At 51.6% G+C, this 20,933-nt stretch overlaps 1 protein-coding gene across 7 annotated transcripts in view; it reads right to left on the bottom strand.

The window, feature by feature from the left end:
• Window positions 1–10,915: 10,915 nt before the first annotated feature.
• RGS3 (regulator of G protein signaling 3) overlaps window positions 10,916–20,933 on the bottom strand; it is a 129,160-nt gene continuing 119,142 nt past the window's right edge. For 6 of the 7 annotated variants that reach the window (XM_079926692.1, XM_079926685.1, XM_079926686.1 and 3 more), the window contains 5 exons: window positions 18,010–18,074; window positions 14,156–14,257; window positions 13,728–13,789; window positions 12,942–13,108; window positions 10,916–11,867 (listed from right to left, as the gene is read on the bottom strand). In XM_079926692.1, coding sequence (XP_079782818.1) covers window positions 11,682–11,867; window positions 12,942–13,108; window positions 13,728–13,789; window positions 14,156–14,257; window positions 18,010–18,074 — 582 coding nt within the window. In that variant the 3' untranslated portion in view covers window positions 10,916–11,681. Of the gene's footprint in view, window positions 11,868–12,941; window positions 13,109–13,727; window positions 13,790–14,155; window positions 14,258–14,356; window positions 14,612–18,009; window positions 18,075–20,933 lie in introns of those variants that run through there. The other variant, XM_079926691.1, reaches the window with a different exon arrangement.

Raw genomic sequence — 20,933 nt, 5'->3', positions numbered from 1 at the left:
TTGGATCACTGACTATTCAGTAAGGAAGGCCTTGTAGCGCTTGTACGTTGGGAGCTTGATGGATATGCTGTGCTTAACTCAAGCGTATCAGTATTATACAGACAGCATCTTCAAAAGTCCTTCCCGGGAGGGCCCAGTCAGACAGACATGGGTTCTAGAAAAGCCCAGCCTGCACTGGTCTGTGGGTGCCTGCAGCCTGGAGCGAAGAGCTTAGTTCTGGTGAAATATACAGAAGGTAGATCATTCTTCCCCACCCTTGACATAAGGCACAGCCCTGTGACTTGTTTTGGCCAATGGGATATTAGCAGACAAGTTTCAAACAGAGACTTAAAATACACTTGCACCTGAAAGAAAAGTTAATACCAATTCTACACAATCTCTTTTGGAAAATAGAAAAGGAGGGAGCACTTCCCAATTTATTTTAGGAAGCTGGTATTAACTTGATACCCAAACCAAACGAAGATAATACAAAGAAAGAAAACTACACACCAATATCCCTCATGTATATGATGCAAAAATCCTTAACAAAACATTAGCAAATAGAACACATCATCATACTTTAAAAATTATACACCATTACCAAATGAAGTTTATACCAGGGATGCAAAGCTGGTTCAATATTTGATTGGTTCAAAAATCAATCAGTGTAACCCACCACATTCACAGGCTAAAGAAGTAGTCATATGATCATATCAATTGATTTTTTAAAAAACCTGTTTAACAAAATTCAACATCCGCTCATGGTAACAATTGTCAAGGGACTTCCCTGGTGGCGCAGTGGTTAGGAATCCACGTGCCAATGCAGGGGACACGGGTTCGAGCCCTGGTCCGGGAAGATCCCACATGCCGAGGAGCAACTAAGCCACAACTTAGCTGTGCGCCACAACTACTGAGCCTGAGCTCTAGAGCCGTGAGCCACAACTACTGAACCCACGTGCCACAACTACTGAAGCCCGCGCACCTAGAGCCATGCTCCACAACAAGAGAAGCTACCACAGTGAGAAGCCCGCATACTGCAACGAAGAGTAGCCCCCGCTCGCCGCAACTAGAGAAAGCCCGTGCACAGCAACAAAGACCCGACGCAGCCAAAAATAAATAAATTTATTAAAAAATAAAAAAATATACAGAAGTCCTCCCAATATTATTTTTTAATCTCAAAAATTAGGAATAGAGGGCAACTTCCTATATAAATAAATTAACTTCCAATATAAATATATATGTACATATAAATATACGCAAATGAACATGCTATATAAATAAAACAGCTTCCTAAATGAATAAATAACACCTGCAAAAAACCTACAGCTGATATCATATTTGTTGGTAAAGACTGAAGTCCAATAAATCAAGAAAGGGAAATAAATGGCATACAGATCAGAAGGGAAAAAATAAAACTGTCCCCATTTGCAGATGACATGATTGTCTATATAGAAAAATTCAAGGTATCTACCAAGAAAAACTCCTAGAACTATTAAGTAAGTTCAGCAAGGTCACAAGTTACAAGATCAAGGTACAAAAATCCATTGTATTTCTATGTGCTAGCTATGAACATGGGGAAACTGAAATATAATATCATTTACAATCACCAAAAAGGAATGAAATACATAGGTGTAAATCTAACAAAACATGTACGGGACTTGTATGCTGAAAACTACAAAATGCTGACAAAAGAAATCAAAGAAGATTTAAATAAATGAAGAGACATACCATGCTCATGGATTGCAATATTCAACATAGCAAAGATACCAGTTCTCCACAGACTGAAATACACGTTTAACACAATTACTATCAAAATCTCAGGAAGACTTTTTGTAGATGAGGCAAGATTATCCTAAAATTTATACAGATAGATAAAGGAACTAGGATAACCTACCACAATTCTGAAAAAGAATAAAGTGGGAAGAATTACTCTACCTGATTTTAAGACATATAGCTACCGTAATCAAGACTATGTGGCATTGATGGAAGGATAGAAACATGAATCAATGAAACAGAATAGAGAATCTAGAAATAGACTCATACGAGTATGGCCAACTGATTTTGACAAAGATGCAAAAGGAATTCAATGATAGGATGGCTATAAAAGAAATTACAACAAATCTTGGTAAAGATGTGGAGAGATTGGAACCCTCATACACTGCTGGTGAGAACGTACAATGGTAGTCTGGCAGTTCCTCAAAATTTTAAACATAAGAGTTTATGACTCCAAATCTAGGTATATACCCGAGAGAATGGAAGACATATTTCCACACAAAAACTTGTACATGAATGTTCATAGCAACATTATTCATAATAGCCAAAATGTGGAAACAACCCCAATGTCCCTCAGCTGGTGAATAGATAAATAAAATGTGGTATAGTGTGTGATATTTGATATTTGGAATGTGATATATACAATGGAATATCATCAGGCCATAAAAAAGAATGAAGTACTGATCCATGCTACAAGACAATGAACTTGAAAACATTACGCTAAGTGAGAGAAGCCAGACAGAAAAGACCGCATATTGTATGATTCCATTTATATAAAATGTCCAGAATAGGCAAATCTGTAGAGACAGAAAGGAGGTTCATGATTGCCCGGGGCTGAGTGAGAAGGGGTGCGAGGGCGGGAGTGACTCCTAATAGGTGTGGAGATTTTTTAGGGGATGATGAAAATGTTCTAAAATTGATTGTGGTGACGGTTGTACAACTCTGTGAATATACTAAAAACCATTGAGTTGTATACTTTAAATAGGTGAATTGTATATGTGATTATATCCCAATAATGCTGTTATTAAAAAAATAAAAATCAGTGGATGAACGATATTCTTTTCAACAAATGATGCTGGAGCAACTGGACGTCCTTAGGCAAAAAATCAACTTCAACCTAAATCTCACATGTTATACAAGAACTAACTCAAAAGGATCATAGAATTTAAATGTAAAACTACAAAATTTTTAGAAGAAAACGTTGGAGAGAATCTTCAGGACCTAGGGCTTGGTGAAAAGTTCCTAGATATACCACCAAAAGCATGAACCATAAACAAAAAAAACTGGTAACTTGGACTTGATCAAAATCCAAAGCTTTTGCTTTGAAAAACATGCTATTAGGAGAATGAAAAGAAGCTACAGATGGAGCGAAATTATTTGCAAATCACATATCTCACAAAGGATTCATACACAGAACACGTAAAGTGCTCTCAAAACAGTAAAAAAGCAAACATTCTGATTAGAAAATGGGCAAAAGACATCTCACCAGAGGATATACAGGCGGCAATAAGTACGTGAAAAGATGTCCAATATAGTTAGCCATTAGGGAAATGCAAATTAAGGCCTGGGTGAGATAGCATTACATACCTATTAACAGCTAAAATAAAACATAGGGGCAACATTACATGCTGGCAAGGATGCAGAGATCTCTCACAGTCATCTAGTCAGAGGTAGTTTAGCAGCTTCTTAAATATTAAACCTATACTCAAACCATATGACCCAGCAGTGGCACTCCTGGACATTTATCCCAGAGAAATGAAAACTTGTGTGCACACAGAAGTCCCTACACGATTGTTCATAGGCACTTTATATGTAATAGCCCCAAATTGGAAACAACCAAAATGTCCCTCAGTAAGTGAATGGTTAAACAAACTACTGTGCTTCCACACCAAGGAACACTACTCAACTCGGCAATAAACAGGATTGAACTATTGACATACACGAGAGCTCGTGTGGATCTCAAGGGTATTATGGTGAGTGGAAAAGACAATCTCAAAAGGTCACATACTGTGTGATTCCATTTATATAACATTCTTAAAATGACAAAATTATAGAGATGGAGAGCAGATTAGTGGTTGCCAGGAGTTAGGGATGGTGGAAGTGGAGGATGAGTGTGACTATAAAGGGATATTGAGGGAGACCTTTGTGGTGAAATGGTTCTGAATCTTGACTGTGGTCGTGGTCGCATAATCTACACATGTGATAAAATGACACAGAACTATACACACACACAGTACCAATGTCAGATTCTGGTTTCGATATTGTACTATAATTAAGTAAGATGTAATTGTTGGGAGAAACTAGGTGAAGGGCACATGGGACCTCTCTGTACTATCTTTGCACAATTTCCTGTGAGTACATAATTATTTCAAAATTGAAAATTGAAAAACAAAACCCGCTTTCATGTCAGTGAGAACTTGCCCCAGGTAGGCGCTGACCCTTCGCGGGGTGGGGGTGGGGAGGGGCGCATGGAGCAGAGCCGAGCCCAACCCATAGTGAAGAGCCAAGTCCAGCCCAGCTCCTCCTGGATCAGTTGACTCTAGCTGACTTGTTGAAGCATAAGGGAGAATAAATGATTGTTGTTTTAAGCTACCGAGCTTTGGAGCAATTTGGTTTTCAGCATTAGTAAGACAATAGCTGGCTAGTACATGCCCGCTTGCCATGTCTCCTCTCCACTGCCCTAAGAGGATGGATGTCTGTCACTGGTGACTGTGGCAGAGACACCTAGTTGTTCCCCAACATCCACTCTACCCTTCTGTTACCCCAAAGTAATAGAACCTCTGGTTTTTATCTGGTCATATGGCTATCTGGATTCAGACTACATGTTCCAGCCTCTCTTGTAATGAAGTGCGGCCCTGTGACCAAGCCCTGACCAATGTGATATAAAGGAAAGCGTCATATGGGAGCCTTCTCTAAGAAGTAATTGACATCCACCTTTTGCCCTCTCTTTCTTACCCCTTCACTCTTCCCACATGCAGAAGTGATGGCTGGAACCCAAGCAGCCATTGTGCACATGAAGTGGAAGTTCCAATATGAGGAGGGCAAAGTAACCAAGGAGAAGGAATTAGGTTCCTGATGGTCATGGAGATGCCATACTAGCCCTGGTATATATCAATTTCCTTTATGCGAGAGAGGCTACAAACTTCTATCTTATGTTTTCTGTCGCTCACAACAGAACACAATCTTTACTTATACAGTAGCTTCTTACCTGTTTTCATGAGTTTATTTTGTGTAACTACTAACCATGCTAAGGACTACTATATGCCTCCCATCCATTGAATAAGTATTTATTGAGCACTTACTATGTGTCAGGCAATGTAATAATGCTGGGAAAACAGTAAGAAGAGGCACAGACGTGGCCCCTACCCTCAAAGGCTTTATAGTTGAGAGGAAAAGACAGCAATGAAGTGAACGCATATGTATAAGTAATTACCATCTATAACAAGGGCCATGAAAGAGAGGCACAAGGCACTTTGTGAGCAGGAAGCAGGGCCCTCCTCCAGTCAGGGCTATCAGGGAAGGCTTCCCTGAGGAAGTGACACCTAATCTGCCCTCTAGGGGAAGAGAGGATAGGAATACAGCTTAGTGCTTAAAAGCATGGGCTTGGACCCAGTCAGCCTGAGTTCAAAAACCATCCCCCTCTTGTCAGCATGTAACCTTGAGCAAGGCACAACCTCTCTGTGCCTCAGTTTTCTTGTCTGAGAAATAGGGTTTTATTTAATTAAACACTTATATAGGATTTACAATGTGCGAGGCACTGCTCTAAGTACTTTACAGGTGTTAACCCTTTTAATTCTCATTACAGCTACCTTATGGTACGAGTGCTATTCCTATCCCCAAATACAGATGGGTAAACTGAGGCCCAGAAGGTGAAGCAACTTGCCCCAGGTCACACAAATGAGTGGAAGAGCTGGGCTCCAGAATCCATCCTCAGGACACTACACTGTAGTGGTTAATAACACTGGCTCTTAACTCATGGGGTTGCTGTGCGCATAAAATAAGAAAGTGTCAGTCAAATACTTAGCACACTGCCTGGCAAATATTAAGTGCTCAATAAATGTTAGCTATTATTATTGTCTTATCATTAGCAAGTACGGGAGAAGGGAAAGAGTGTTCTAGGCAGAGGGAAACGCACATACAAAGGCCCTGAGGTGGAAGGGAGCATGGTGCGTTCAAGGACCCGAAAGCAGAGCAGAAGGGCTGTATGCAGAGAGCTCACAGGCTGCTTTTATCCTTCACAACAACCCTATTAGTGGGAACTATGATTACCCCCTCTTTATAAATGAGGACACAGTGGCTCAGAGATTAGGTGACTTGCCTGAGGTCATACAGCAAATAAGCATCTGAGCCTGAACTCAAACCAGGTCTGTCAGCCTCCAAAGCCCACGCTCCAGGTCACTGCTCTCCACTGCGTTGCAATGGCCGGCTCCAGGGATGGGGCCAGTCCTCCTGCGAGAACACTTGAGAGGGAAACGCAAATACAGCCCAAGGTGTCAGAGTCAGAGCACTCCTTGCGGGGACTGCTCTGACCTGGGCTCAGTGTGTGTGTGGCAGAGGCAGGGTGGGGCGTGGACCTTACCTCAAGGGAAGGAGCATAAATAACCAGCAGATCCTTCCTCAGCCCAGCCTGGCTAGAGGATGTGGAGGGCATTGTCCCAAGGGGTGTGAACCCATGGAGACTCAGGGACCAGTGGTCAATAGACTGCTCCATCCAAGCCGGCCCCTCCAGTCTTCTGGGAAAGTGGCTAAACCCTGTTTTTAGAATCCTAACACACACACACACACACACCTCCCACATACACCAACACACATGGCCTGAATCCCAGCCCTCACATGCCCCTTCGGAAGGTCCTCAGACAGGAGGAAAACCAGAAGAAAACAACAGGAGAGGGGAGGGGCCTCATCCAAGGCCACTGGAGAGCTGGGGACAGATCTGGAGGTAGGGCAGCTGCCTGGCAGAATCCGTGCTATTCAGTTGCCCCTGAAACGGCAGGTAGGACTCTGCTGAGCCCACTGGGGCCTGGGGCCCAACGCCATCCTCTTGGGGCCTTGCCCTTGTTTTGAGTCACTAGCCATCTAGTTAAAAACTGGCTGTGGAGTAGAGGTGGGGCCCCTTCCCCCTGCACAGCTGGTGGGGCTGGGCCTGACCTCACCTCTTGGATCCCTCGGTCGCAGCCCCAGGCCTCCCTCCCTCCCTCCACCCCGACGTGGGCCACCCTCCGTGGCCGACCCTGTGCTGAGGGTTTACACATATTCATTATCTCACTGAGTCCACGGGAGTCCCATGAGGTGGGATTATCATTCCCATTTTATAGATGAGATGACTGAGTGTCGGAAAGGTAAAGCAACTTCTCACACAGCTCTACTGAGAGCTGACATTCAGGACCAGATATCCCCACACACTTAAGCTCCCACCGTTCGTCGACCTTCCTGAGAAAAGCTCTGCCCTCGAGCCAAGGAGAATCTGAGTTAAGGGCCCCCGAACCAAGCCAGCAAATCTCTCAGGCTGCCTGGAGGCGAGGCTGCCTGGGAGTTAGGGTTGGGGTCCCAGTTCCTACTCAGCCACCACATACTTGTCCACTTTCTCTGAACCTTAACTTTCTCACTTGTAAAATGAAAACAATACTCAGAGCCTCTCCAGGCCTGGTGTGAGGCCTGGTGGAGAGGAGGCATGGAATGCCCTTGGTGTGCGGCCACAGCATCACTCACTTTTATCTGCAACCTGGCACTGCCCTCTCCCAGCCCCAGCTACGCCTTCACTCCCATCGTGCTGAGCAGGCCCAGATCAGCCCCACGGCTCTTCCTCAACCCCCTCCGCGCCCCCCCCCACACCCCCTTGTCTCCTCCAACCCAAGGGAGCGGTCCCCCGGCAGCAGGGGGCCCAGGGTACCCCCTTCCCTCCTGCCTGACCCAGCCAGGGAGAGGACAGGCAAAGCCAGATGTTTCACAGATGTTGCAGATTATAAGGAAAACAACAGCACAGGAGCGTCTTCTCTGAGGCCCAGGGTCTGTTGCTTGAGGGCCTGAGAGCACTGAGGGAGAGGCAGGGGCTAAGGGCAGGCTTCGGCAGGAAGAGAGGTGAATCGGAGACTTTCTAGGGTAGGATGTCAGCGGGAGGGATGCAGGGAGGAGACATTAGGCAAAGGGTCCAGGGGGAGCAAGGCAGGGAGGTGGGGGTAGGGGGCTCGGGGGAGTCTGGTGGGAGAAGGGAGGAGCGGAGTGGGAGAACTGGGCAAGCCTGTGGGGGGCTGCCTGGGCAGGAAGCCTACGGGGGCTACTGCTGACCTGCATCCATTGCCCCACCCCACCCCAGGATCCCAACTTCACCAGGGAAGAACTCTAGAACCCCCAAGAGGCTCCCAGGCCCTCCTGAGCTGCCTCAGGAGGTATTAAGCTCCCCATCACAGGAGGGATGCAAGTAGAAACCCAAGAAGGGACCCAAGCACCAGGCAGCAGTTGGATCCAGATGGTCTCTTCCATGCTGGAGAGTCTGGGAGGCCATATCTGCCCCCAGCCAGGCCAAGAGGCCAAGAGCATGAGGGACTTGACTGGTCCATAAAGCAATGGCTGAAGTTGCCACAGGCAGGCCAGGGCTGAATCTCCTCCCACTGGCATCCAACCAAGTGGCATCACTGTGCCCTCTCCCCTTTCCACCCTTCACACCATATTTGCCAGCTGACCCCAACTGCTCGCAGCCAGGCCAAGACTGGGCAGTGGTTCAGGGACAGACTGTTTCTAACTTACTCCCCGGAACAGGCTGGCTTTGTCCTCCAGCAAAACCATTCCTGGAAGGACAGGGATCTGGGGTCTGAGACTAAAGGCTCCCTGTCCACTAATCAGGGTAGAGAATGAGCTTTGCCACCTCCCCGTGACCCTGAAAATGATGTGGCTGACGGCCTCTCGTGTTGGAGGAGCACGTCCCTGTGCCAAGCACTGAGCTAAACTTGCTGCAAACAACCTCGCTGAGCCACTGTGACTCTGAGGTAGTTGCCAATATGCACAATTTATAGATGAGAAAACTGAGGCAGAGAGGCTACAAGGCTTTTTTTTTCCCCAAAGATTTGTAGCTAGTAGTAAGTGGTGAAACCAGGGGCTGAATCCTAGAGCCTGACTCCAGGGCCTGGGCCTTGCACCTTTACACAGTGCTGTTTCCCTACCTCTGCTTCGGTCTTCCCATCTGTGAGTTGGGAAGGGAGCTGGACATGATGACCTCACAGCTCCCAGATCCCACATCCACCAGCCTGGATTCCTAGATGGAGACCGAGGGGCCTGCTCCTCCCTCACGTATGAAAGAAGAAATGGGGAGCAGTCCAGGTAACACACAGGTAAGGGGATTGCGGCCTAAGGCGGCGAGGGCTGTGCCTAAGGCCCCCAGGAGCCCAGGCGGGGGGAGGGCAGGCGGATCAAGGCGCCTTTCCAGGCTGCTCTCCAGCTGTTCAGTGTAGCCAGAGCAGCTCGGAGGCCAAGGGCCCCATGTGTGAGTAATGGAAACCAGGCAGTGGGGCCTTCCGAAATGGGAATTCCATCTGCCTGACTTGGTTCTCCTGGATGGTGGTTTCCATGGTAACTTGGGAATGGGGAGGTGGAGGGCCTGGCCCAAGGCTGAATCCCTGGAACCTAAAGAAAGGGGAAGGTGAGTCTCCTCGATGGCCCAGTGTCTCCTCCAAGCAGAGGATGCCACAGCGAGGCCAGGCGGGCTGGGACCCGGAAATCCCAGGCACTGACGTCAGCTCTGCTGCTACCATTTTAGGGAACAGTTGTGTTGCAGTCCTCTGTGGGTCTTGCTTTTTCCAGCTGTTAGGTCCCCAAATCTCAGGCTTGGACACCTGAGAGGTTCTCTCAGTCTGATCGAGGAGCACATCTCTGTCCCCCGTCCTTCCAGAGTCATTGAGGCACTGGCAGCTCTGCCGTGAGAAAGCCCTTCACCATTTACAAAGCCAAACAGGGCTCAACGGCCAGGTCCACCGCCAGGCCCTTGGTGCCTGGAAGAAGATCCAGCCCCACTCCTGGAGAAGCTCCCACGCTGGTGCTAGGGGAAAAGGCTGTAACACCTATTAAGCACCTACTGTATGCCTGGCCCCAGAGACCACCGTTTCTGATGCTCTCCTTCTACAGGGGGGAACCTGGGGCTGGCCTTGCTCAGGGAGACCAGCAAGGGAAGGCAGGGAGGAGCGTGGCTGCACAGCCCCGTATCCTTTGCATCTCCAAGTCCCGGTGGGCAGACCTGAACCCAAGACCCCACGCAGGCAACAAGCTCCAAGGAGATGGGGCCCAGCCCCTCCTGCACCCACTCGGTCTGCCTTCATCTAAGTCAGCCCAGCTGAGCCAGTCCCCGCCCCAGGCCACACCCTGGTCCCTGCCTCCGGACCCTGGCAGGTGGAACGTGTGGGCATCGGGGGCAGCTGTTGCATCAGCTTGGCCGGGCTCTCTTCTACCCCTCTAAGTGAGAGGGTCCAGGGCCTCCTCTGAACTGTGGCTTCGAACAAGGCCTTTCCTAAATTTGTATCTCCTGTTAGGCACAGAGGGGGAAGTCTCCCCCAGGGCCACAGAGGGACTCTCTGGGAACCCTACCCCCCAGCCCGACCTCCCCAGCTCTTCCTCTGTCCTAAAGGCCTCCATGAGCCTGCCTGCCTGCAGCTGCCAACCTGCCTGAGATTCTGGCCCCATCCACCTCCACCAATCATCCCTGTGCTACCTGAAAGTTCCACTAGAATCTCAGGGTGTGGCAGGGCAGAGAAGTGAAGGAACTTGCTGAAGGTCACGGAGCCAGTTAGCAGCCCAGCTAGGACTCCATCCAGTAGCTGGTAGAGGACGACAATCCAGAGAGCAGGCTTTGCAGCCAGGTGGGCTTAGGCTGAACCCTGTCTCTGCCACTTGCCGGCTGTGTGACCTTGGACAAGTCACCTTACCTGCCTGGGCTTCACCTGCCTCATGTGTAAAACGGGGATAACCCCCACCTCCCAGGCTCGCAGTGAAGATGAGATGGTAAGTAGAACAAGCCTGGCAGAGCACCTGGCACAGAGGAGGCGGTTGTCAGGGATGGCAAGAGAGGAGAAGCAGCTGGATTGACAGCCCACCCAGCAACCGTCCCAGCCCCAGTCACCCCGGGAAGCCTTGAAACCAGGAACACACAGAAAGGGTCAAGAACAAAAAATAACACAGGGCTTTTATTTGCTCCTGAACTCGGCCGCTGTGTGGTCTGAGGGTGCCATGCTTTCCCAGAGGCCCCGGGGGACCTCTCACTCAGGGGTGCTGGATTTTGGTGTGAGGTCAGACTGCAGCCCCCGCCCCTCTGGGCCTTGTCAGTCCAGCAGGCCCAGCTACCCGCCACTGGGGCTCGGGACCAGCAGATCCCCTGAAACTGGAAAATGGTGCCCACCTTCTTCGCAAGGTGGCTTTTCACAAGGCGTTGGTTAAAATATTGCACTTGTAAATTAGGAAAACTGATGAGGCAAAGGTTTCCTATTACAGGACGAGGTGCCAAGCATCCGACTGCTGCTTAAATAAATAAAACTCAAGGCGGGGGTCTGAGCTGTGAGTCTGAGTGACCCCCCCCCCACCCCGGAGAGCCCCAGGGCCCAGGCCTCGGCCCCCCTGCCCATCAACCAGTTCTTTAAGGAACTTGGTCATTGCGAAGTCTCCGCAGCAGGAAGCAGCAGCTCCAGGTCTGGCTCAGCCAGGGCCCCTAACCTGCCAGGGCCCTTGGGCCCCCTCGTACCAGGGCAGTGGGGGCCCAACGGGGCCAGTCCCTCTACTCCTCCAGCGGCCTGGGCCTCTCTTGGTCCAGGCCTCTCATCCAAATGTCCGTCTGTCTGTCCGGACACAGCCTCTGGGGGCTCACTTGCCTCCTCTGTCGCAGGGGGTAGGGAGGCAGGTGGGGAGGGGCCCAGCCCGCCTGGTGTGAACGCTGAGCTCTACCCCAGTGGCCCCTAAAGCGGGGGACTCATCTTCTTCTGGTTAATGAGGTCCAGGTAGAGGTCTGAGCGGAGGAAGCGTGGGTACGAGTCCTTCTCCATGAGCCCGAAGATGCGCTTCTGCGCCAGATCGAAGCAGCCCCGCGTGACGCTCTGCAGGTTGTCCTTGGTGTGCTCCCGTGTGTACGAGTCCAGGTTTACCTGGGAGGCAGAGGGGGACATGGTCAAGGCTGCCTGCAAGAAGCTGCTCCTAGGGGCCAGGCGCCAGGACAGGACCTGCCCAGCCTCTCACCCCCAAGCCCTTCTGCTCCACATCTTAAGGTTCAGACGGGAGGCCCGCAGGTTAGCGGAATCGAGTCTTGGCTCGGTCACTTACTGTAGGGGTAGTAGAGTTTATAGGGCCCGAAATCACTGCATCTAGGGTCAGGCTGCCCAAGTTCAAATCCCAGTAGTGCCACACCTAGGTGTGTGGCCTTAAGCGAATCACTTAAGCGCTCTGAGCCTCAAACGTCTCATGTATAGGGTAGCGCAACAGTACGTTCCTCAGACTTCCCTGGTGGCGCAGTGGTTAAGAATCCGCCTGCCAACGTAGGGGACACGGGTTTGATCCCTGGTCCGGGAAGATCCTACATGCCGCGGAGCAACTAAGCCTCTGCACCACAACTACTGAAGCCCATGCGTCCTAGAGCCCACGTGCCGCAACTACTGAGCCTGCATGCTGCAACCACTGAAGCCCACGGGCCTAGAGCCCGTGCTCCACAACAAGAGAAGCCACCGCAATAAGAAGCCTGCGCACCGCAACAAAGACCCAACGCAGCCAATAAATAAATAAATAAAATTAATTTTAAAAATTAAAAATAATAGTACACTCCTCAAAGAGTTGTGAAAATTAAGCATGATCGTCCATATTAAACAGACACAGCTGGCACACAGGAAGCACCCAATACCTGTGAGGCTCTCTGAGACTGTCTCCTCATTTTTAAAATGAAAATAATATTAAAACTTAGTTTACACGTTGTCATGAGGGTTAAATGTGAGAGCTCATACGTGAAGGGCTTAGCACGTGCCTGGCACCCAGCAGCACGTCGACAGTGGCCATTTCTGTTATCAGTCAGGATTCCGCTCTTCCCGGGGCCCCAGCCTGCTTCCTCTTCAACCTGGCACATGGTCCCTAGAGTCACTCTGGCCCTTTCCCTTCCCGAGCTCCTCTCTGAGGCTTCCAGGCACCCCATGGGCATGGGGATGGGGGCCCGAGGGCCCAGCGCAAAGCCCCACCTCCTTGCACGCCTGGATCGCGATGTACTCAGCAAAGATCTTCTTGGCCTTGGCCGCCATCTTGGACTGTGACTTGACCTTCTTGAAGTCCTCGCATGCCAGCCAGAATTCCAGGTTCTCCTCGCTAAACTCAGTGCGGAGGAAGGCTTGGAACACCGCTAGCCCATCTGTAGGAGAAGCCCAGATCCTGGGGTGAGAGGCCAAACCAGCCCCTCCTGTCCTCAGGCCCCCCAGCTTACCCTCCTGGGGCCTCTCAGGTGCAGCTGCTGGGATCTTAGTAAACTGACCCACTCATGAGAGCCAGGAACCCTGGGATATGGTCCCACCACTGCCATTGCCTCTTTGTGGGCCTTGGCCAGGTCACTCCCCATCTGTGCCTCAGTTTCCTCATCTGTCAAATGGGGATCATCAGCCTTATTTCCTGGAGCCCTGTGAGGATGAGGGGTTCCCACCCACGAGATGGCAGGCGCATTTGGCCCAGTGTAAGCCCTCAGTACATGGAAATGTTTATTGTTATTCTGGGAATATGGGTCTGAGCACACAGGTCCCAACGGCCTCTGGCAGGCAGTGCCAGCTCCCATGGACAGGGAGGGGCTGGCAGGAGCCGGCTCCAAGGCCAGCCCAAGGGCCTCGGCCTTTCCCAATGGTAGGGACACCTAACTGGGCCCAGGGAAAAGGGAAAGGTAACCTCTGCAGAGCCAGACGCACTCTCTGGGCCTGGGAGAGGAGGAAAGGAGGAGGGGGGAGAGACACAGGGAGGGAACAGGCCAGCTGGCCCCCACTTACATTTGTGGACCAGCAGCTTCTCCAAGGACTCGCCCCACTTGAGTGCTTCCTCTGAGGTGGGCCTGAGGGGTGAGGCAAGGGGCACAGTGAGGGAAGCGGGGCGGCTAGGGCTGGGTGACCTCTGTCAGCTGCCTTGGCCCACAAAGTAGCTTAGCCCGGTTGGGGAGCCCAGGAGGGGGCCCACCCCCTTTCTTGGGGCCGGCATCACTTCTATCCCCACCTCTGCCCCTCCCTGGTCATCCTTCCCAGGACAGCATCTCCCCATGAGGGCTGCTTATGCCGGGTACCAGGCTCCCACTACGAGAGCCTGCATCGCCCCAGAGCCGGATCAAGCCAACAGCCTTCTCTCCTAACCCCACTGCTAGCCCTGCTCCCACGGGGACCAGTAAGTGTCTGAGGGGGGCCCAGGGGGGCCAGAGAGGACCTACTTGAATGACTTCGTCACTTTGTCTGCCTTGCCCGCTGGCTGGGCCCCAGGGGATTCGTTCCGCCGCCTGAAGATGCCCAGCTTGTTCTTCATGTCCTTGGCTCTGGAGACAGAAGCAGAAAACGGGGTCGGTCAGCCTGGCACACTCGGCCACCGCAAATTCGGGGTCCGGAGGGTGAAGGCTGGGGTGAGGGGCACCTACTCCTTCATGGTGTGCCGCCTCTGGAGGTTCCCGTTCCGCGTGAGGTACATGCCTCGGAGCATCGCTGTAGGGCCCCCCACCTTGTTGCCTGGGACGGTCTGCTGGGAGCACCCTAGGCTCCTGTTCCCAACCCGAGTCCCAGGCAGCAACGGTGCGGGCTGTAGCCGAGCGCTCGCTGGGATTCCAGCTGGAGGACTGGACTCCCAGGCACAGGCTGGGCTGGGACTCAGACAGGAGGAGCCAGGAAATGGGAGGGACCAGGGCCGGAGCAGAAAAAAAATATCCCTCCTGGCCAACCCTGAGAGGGAGCCTGTGAAAGGGGCATGTGTCTGTAAGGGGCGGCCTCTGGGGCCCGCCCAGGCAGGAAGCCAGACCCATTATATGTGACTGGCCTCCCCGTTGCCATGGCAGCTCCCTGGGAAGGAGGAGAAAACAAGTCAGCAAATTGCTGGGAGGGAAGGCAGGAGGGAGGGGGAGGCTCTGCCCACCTGGGTGGCAGGACTGGCTATTTTTAGCCAAGAACCATTTTTAGCCCTGCCATTCCCCCAGGCAGATTTCAGCCCTGGGCAAGCTGCTGGCGAGAAAGGGGTTAAGTGTCTCATGCTCATGTTAGCCTCCCCCTGGTCCCTAGAGCCCTACTCTGGGCACCTCCTAGAGAATAGTTCCTGCCAGAAGACAGCTCAGCCTGTCATTGGCTTTGGATACATCCATCCATGAACATGCAGAATGTCCCACAAAGTTTCAGTAGTTTTAAGCTTGAATAACGTCAAAAGTACAAATCCTGTAAACTCTCAAAAACGTCATTTGAAAGGAATTAATTTTTTCCTGCATATTTAGCCTTATGACTTTTGAGTAATACATTTTTTGTTTTAATTTTTGATCTCTGTTCTTCTGATTACAGATGAAAAATGCTGACTTAACCAAAAATTAAATGCGTAAAATTAAAAATGTGTTATCAAAATCACAAAGCTAAATAAGTGTAAAAGAAATTTGAATAATTGAACTTTCAAATGTGTTTTATAAGTTGGGAGCATACTTCTGAAGTTATTCAAGCTTCAAAGGGCACTAAGACCTATGGGACACCCTGTTTAATGAAGGAAAGTGGTCCAGGGTGGAGGTTAAAAGCCACAGTGCTGCAGCAAGACAGTCTTGGGTTCAAATCCCAGCTCCAGCAGTTACCAACTGTGTGCCCTTTGTCAAGTTACCTAACCTCTCTGAATGTCAAATTTTCTCATCTGTTAAACACAGGTGATAATAGTACCTACCATCTGACGGGGTTGTTTTGAGGCAAGGAGAAAATGCACAGAAAGCTTTAGCGCAGGGCCTGGGGCAAAAGTGCTCAGGCCCAATTCATACTTGTCCTGAGGGTCTGGGACAGCTGATTAGAGATTGGGATCCCGCTCTAGCAGCTTCCAAGCCAATGAGATAAGGCCAAGGAGTCCAGGGACTGGCAGCCCTCTGGTGAGGATCAAGGCCCTCGGAGAGCCCTGGCGTGGCTAGGAGTGAGAGAGCCTGGCTTCCCGCGGCACAGTGCTCTGTCTCAGAGGCCCTGCTCCTGGCCCGCTCCCAGGGAGCAGAAGCTTGCCTGAGGTCCAGCCTGCAGGCTGCCGCCATCCACCTGGGCTCCTTGCTGGCTCAGAGACCACTGTGTTTCCCTGTGGCTGGAGGAGGCTGAAGCCCCTGCCCAGACAAGCCTTTCCTCCCACATGCACAGCTGGGCAGACTCACAGCTGCAGGGCACAGCTGGAGAGGTCCTCGGAAGTCCACACGGGCAACTCAGGAAAGGATGGCAGAGCTCAGAGGTGCCTCATGTGTCCCCATGTGGACCCAGAGAGCAGAACAGAGACCCACAAGAGGAAGCTAAAGGAACACTTTCCTCCAATCAGAGCCATGAAAAGATGGAATGAGTGCCCTCTGGGGAATGGACTCCTGTCACTAGAAGCTCAAAGGCTACTTAGCTGGGGTGCTGTGGACCTCCTGCAGGGTGTTCTGCGCCAAGCTTAAAAATAACAGGCTCCATGGGAATTCCCTGGTGGTCCAGTGGTTAGGACTCCATGCTTCCACTGCAGGGGGCCTGGGTTAAATCCCTGGTCAGGGAACTAAGATCCCATAAGCAGCACGGCGAGACCAAAAAAATAATTAATTAATTAATTATAACAGGCTCTGAATAAATAAATAAAATTTAAAATATATGTATATTTATATATACTTTTAGAGCCAACATGCCAGGTTTCAGATCTCAACTCTACCACTTCCTTGCTTTGTGACCTTGGACAAGTAACTTAACCTCTTTCTGCCTCAGTTTACTCACCTGCAAAATAGAGTAAATAAGAAAAAAGAAATGTAAAATAAAAATTATGGTAAAGGTTAAATTAGATAATATATGTAATGCACACAGAATAGTGCCTAGCACAATAAACATGAGTTATTTTTATTATCATCCCAGATTCTAAGAGTCCTTGACTAAGCTTTTAAGAATGTGAACTTCAGGCAGTCAAAAGGCAGTGCCCACTTTGAAAGAAGGCTAGAGTTGGTGCAACAGGGCAGCTCCAGCACCCTGGATGTCCACCCTCTGCTGCCCTCCACTGCTCCACCCCCGGGAGCACCACCCACGGCAGCTCTGATGCTGCCTGGACCGGATGGTTGGTGCAAAGAATTATTTTTGTTTGTGCATTTTACCTTCCCTAGAAAGTGTGACTGCTCCTGGCTGCAGAGTGAGAGAAGCCTACAGTTGCTGCAGGAAACTGGAGAGGGCAGGGGAAGCTGGGGAAAGAGTTTCTACACACACACACACACACACACACACACACACACACACACACACACACACACACACACACACACACACACACACACACACACACACACCACACCCCGGCCCAACTGGTGCATAATGGTGGGCACTACAGGACCTGGAGGGAGGGGGTTCCCTCTGTGGGCCACCAGGTGCCTCACTGCCTCCTCCCATCCCTGCCCCCCCCCCCCCCGCAGTCTCCAGGGCCCGAGGTACAAAGAGACCCGAGAAGAAACCACTCACGCTCTGTTAATGAATGAGCACCTCTAACCTCCGAATCGAATCGAAAGTATAAATGGTCGCGGGAGCGGGGTAGGGGGGAGAGGGGAGTGGCCAGGAAGGTACCGCATCAGCTCTCTGAGCCAGCAGCACCCCCTTCTGGCAACGCCCAAGACTGCTAGCATGCAAGAGCTCGAGAGGAGAAAGGGGAATCCCATGACCATCTGTCAGCCCTTGCTCAGAGGGAGCAAAGAACTTGTCGTGGCCACTTGGCCACTGCCTGGCTTAGCAGCTGGACAGGGCCAGGGCCGCTTGGTTGGTTGCTTCTGCTTGGCTCCCTGTGGCTTCCAGATACTAAATCAGCACCTTGCCTCACTCTGAGTGGATGCTGAGGGCAGTGCTGGGTGGTTAGGATCCTGGTGACCTTACCCTGGGGCCGCTGCTAAGTCCCAAGACCCCGTTGTTCACGGGTGTCTGTCTCGGGCAGGACTGGGTTCAGCCCCTTCTCTCCACCTCTACCCCTAGGCCACTGGGCATGGGGAATAAGCCAGAGGGCAGAGGACGAAGCGGGGTGCAGGGAGCGCCCCCCACCCGCCCGCCCCGATCACTAGGGTGAGAACAAGGGATCTTTCCAACGTACAAGTTTTTGCTCTTTCTCTTCCGGGAGGCATCATCATCGTCCCCAGCTGTGTCAGCCCCGCTCATCTGCAGAGAAAACACAGACACGTTGCAGTCTGGGTACCCAGGGGCTGCTGCCTGAGCAAAGAGAGGCTCAGGGATCCAGCAGCTCCTACAAACCACTCCCACCTCCATGCTCCCACCCCTTGAAGAAGAGGGGAGGGGGGGAGACCCCACTACAGGGAGCAGTCTGTCCATGGAGTGTGGCTGGCTTAGCAGAGCCTCCACCCAAAGCAGTCTCCTCCTGATACACAACTTGTGCGGGAGAAACCAGAAACACAGCATTCATGGCAGTAGGGCAGGCCAGAGAGGAAGCTTCTGTGAAGATTCTACTGTGTGACTTAGCCAATTGCTGTCCCTCTCTGAGCCTCTGGTGCTTTTAATTTCAAAATGGAGATCATAATGACTAACCAACTCAGGATTCTGAGGTTTTAAAGAGACCTGGGATTGGTCAGCAGTGTGTTAAGTAAATTATCACGCAGGAGAGCACCTCTCTTGCCTTAAAGCTTTCCATGGTTCCCGAGTACCCTCGAGATAATGTCCAAACTCCCTGACATGACATGCAGGGTCTACCATCTTAGGATAACCTCAGTTACAACTTCTTTGGTTATCTCTCTGGAGAGCCCGACCCCTACTCCAGCAACCTCTTCAAACTGCCCTCTAGTCAGAGGAAAGTCTTCACAGCCCGGTCCCCTCACCTCGGGCTTTGCATGTGCTGTTCCTTCCATGAGGGATGCTTTTATGACTCTCCACCTCCCTTTCCTCCTAAGACCCAGCCTCAGGAAAGACCTGACCTCGGGTAAGCTGCTTAAATGCCTCCTCACCTGGGAAGACCTCCTTGGCCCCTAGACCAAGGGTGTGCCCCCTTCACCCCTTGTGAGGTCCCCACTATAACCAACATGGCCTCTTCCAAATCTGTCTCCTCTACTGGACTGTGAGTTCCCCAGAGCAGGGGCTCTGTCTGCCTTCACCTCTGTCTAGGTCACCTTGACTGGGCCTGGTATACGTTAGGAGCTCAAGAAATACTTGTTAAATGAATGAATGAATCAAGGGAGAGGGAAAGCAGGCTGGGAATGATGTGTCTTGAAGGCCTCACTGCTTGATCCAAGGCCTGCAACTTTATTCCCCGGGGCTCCATTGAGCCCACCCCCACCTGCTTGCCTTTTCCTGTGCTGTGCCCCCTTCCTGGAACACTCTCTCCTCTTCTGCCCAGTCTCTACCTCCTCCCAGTCTGCTACTCCTCGCCTCCTCCAGACCACTCCAGGCTCCCACCAGCTCTACTGGGGCCGCCCGCCCTCTGTCGCCCTGCCTGTGTGTGCCCAGCCTCCTCCAGGGGAAACCAGGGCCTCCACAGTGCCACTCCAGAGCGGGAGTACAGGAAATGCTCTGAGATATTGGAGGAGGTAGAGCTAAGGGTAGGCTGGGCTTGGACACTATGTCCTAAGATAAGACAGAAGGCCCCCAGATGTGAATCGCAGCTTGGACTCCTCATGACCCATACCCTGGGCCTCAGTTTCCTCATTTGTAAAATAAAGGAGATGGGCTAAACCTTAAAATACTGCGTTCTCAATTCTGGCAAGAAAAGTGGCCTTAATCCAGATATAGCCAGCAGGGGGAGCTACCAGCCTCAGTGGTGCAACCACCCGCGGATGGATGGATGGATGAATGAATTACAGCTTCATTCATGGAGCTCATGCTATAGGCCAGACCTCAGAATGGGCATTATCCAGACACTATCTCATTAATCTTCAGAGTCAGTCCATAAAGTAAACAGAACCTCAGAGAAGTTAAGTCACCTGCCCAAGGAGTTAAGTGACAGCCTTTAAGTGACAGCTGGAATCTAGGTCTGTCTGAATTCAGGGCCTATGTTTCTCCGCGAGAGGACGCTGCTAGTTAAATGCAGAGGATGGGGCACATTTTGAATGTCTTCAATGAAAGACTCAGGGGAAATGCTGCCTCCTTCCTGAGAACGCTGCCCTACCAAGGTTGTAAACACGTGTGTACGTGCACTCACAGGCACACGCCCATCTGTGGTGTGGGATTCCGGATCTACAGCTTGCAGCCAGGCCTGGGTATAGATCCTGCTGCCACTGACTTTGGAGACGTTTCCTGGCCTCTCAGCTTCAGCTTCTTTAGCTCTAGCAGAGGCATGGTGACGGCCACCCAACCGGCTGTTGAGAGATTCACCAGGATAAAGGCTGGGCCCCCAAGGCCCAACCTGGCACACAGGGCGCCCTCAGTAATTGGGGACCGCCAGCATTCACAGCCCAGTGGACGCTGTCACTGTCACCCCACACACACAGGTCACAGTTGTGCTGGGCTGGCTGGGCCGTGCCTGAAGCCCCCATCCGTGGGAAAGGGCCGCCAGCACTGGGCTTCCTCCCATTTAACCTCAGCTTCCGCACTTTATCGGCCCCACACAATGGGCCTGGGGACCACTCCCGCCCCGCCCGGCACCCCCAGCCTCTGCACTGCTGGGAAATGGGCTCTTCCTTCCACTGCTGGGAGGGGGTCATCTCCAGGGTCGGGCCGTCACCAATCAGCCTGACAGAGGGGCCAGGGAACTCTGGCCCTGGGAGTCGGCCCCCAAAGCGGCTAGCGAAACCCACACACCAAGGGGTGCTGTGTGCCAGGAAGAGAAGAAACTGAGACAGAGAGTCAGGGTTCTGACTTCCAGCCTCAGAGTGGCTCCCAAGCCTCCTGTCTCCAAGAGCTGCAGCGAGGCCTGCCCAGGGCCCAGCACGCAAAGGGGCCTCTCCTTCCCATCTGCTCCCCACTGCCTGCTCTGCTCCATGGCCCTCCCTGCTGAAAGGCGAATGGAGGCGAACCCAGAACCACTCAGCCCTCCCTTCACTCCAGACAGAAATCCCTGGAGCCTGCCCAGCC

The sequence above is a fragment of the Stenella coeruleoalba genome, assembly GCF_951394435.1.
Source record: "Stenella coeruleoalba genome assembly, chromosome: 7".
NCBI classification, from domain to species: Eukaryota; Metazoa; Chordata; class Mammalia; order Artiodactyla; family Delphinidae; genus Stenella; species Stenella coeruleoalba.
Note: the sequence above shows the minus strand (reverse complement) of the source record. Positions and strands in the feature narration are given on the sequence as shown.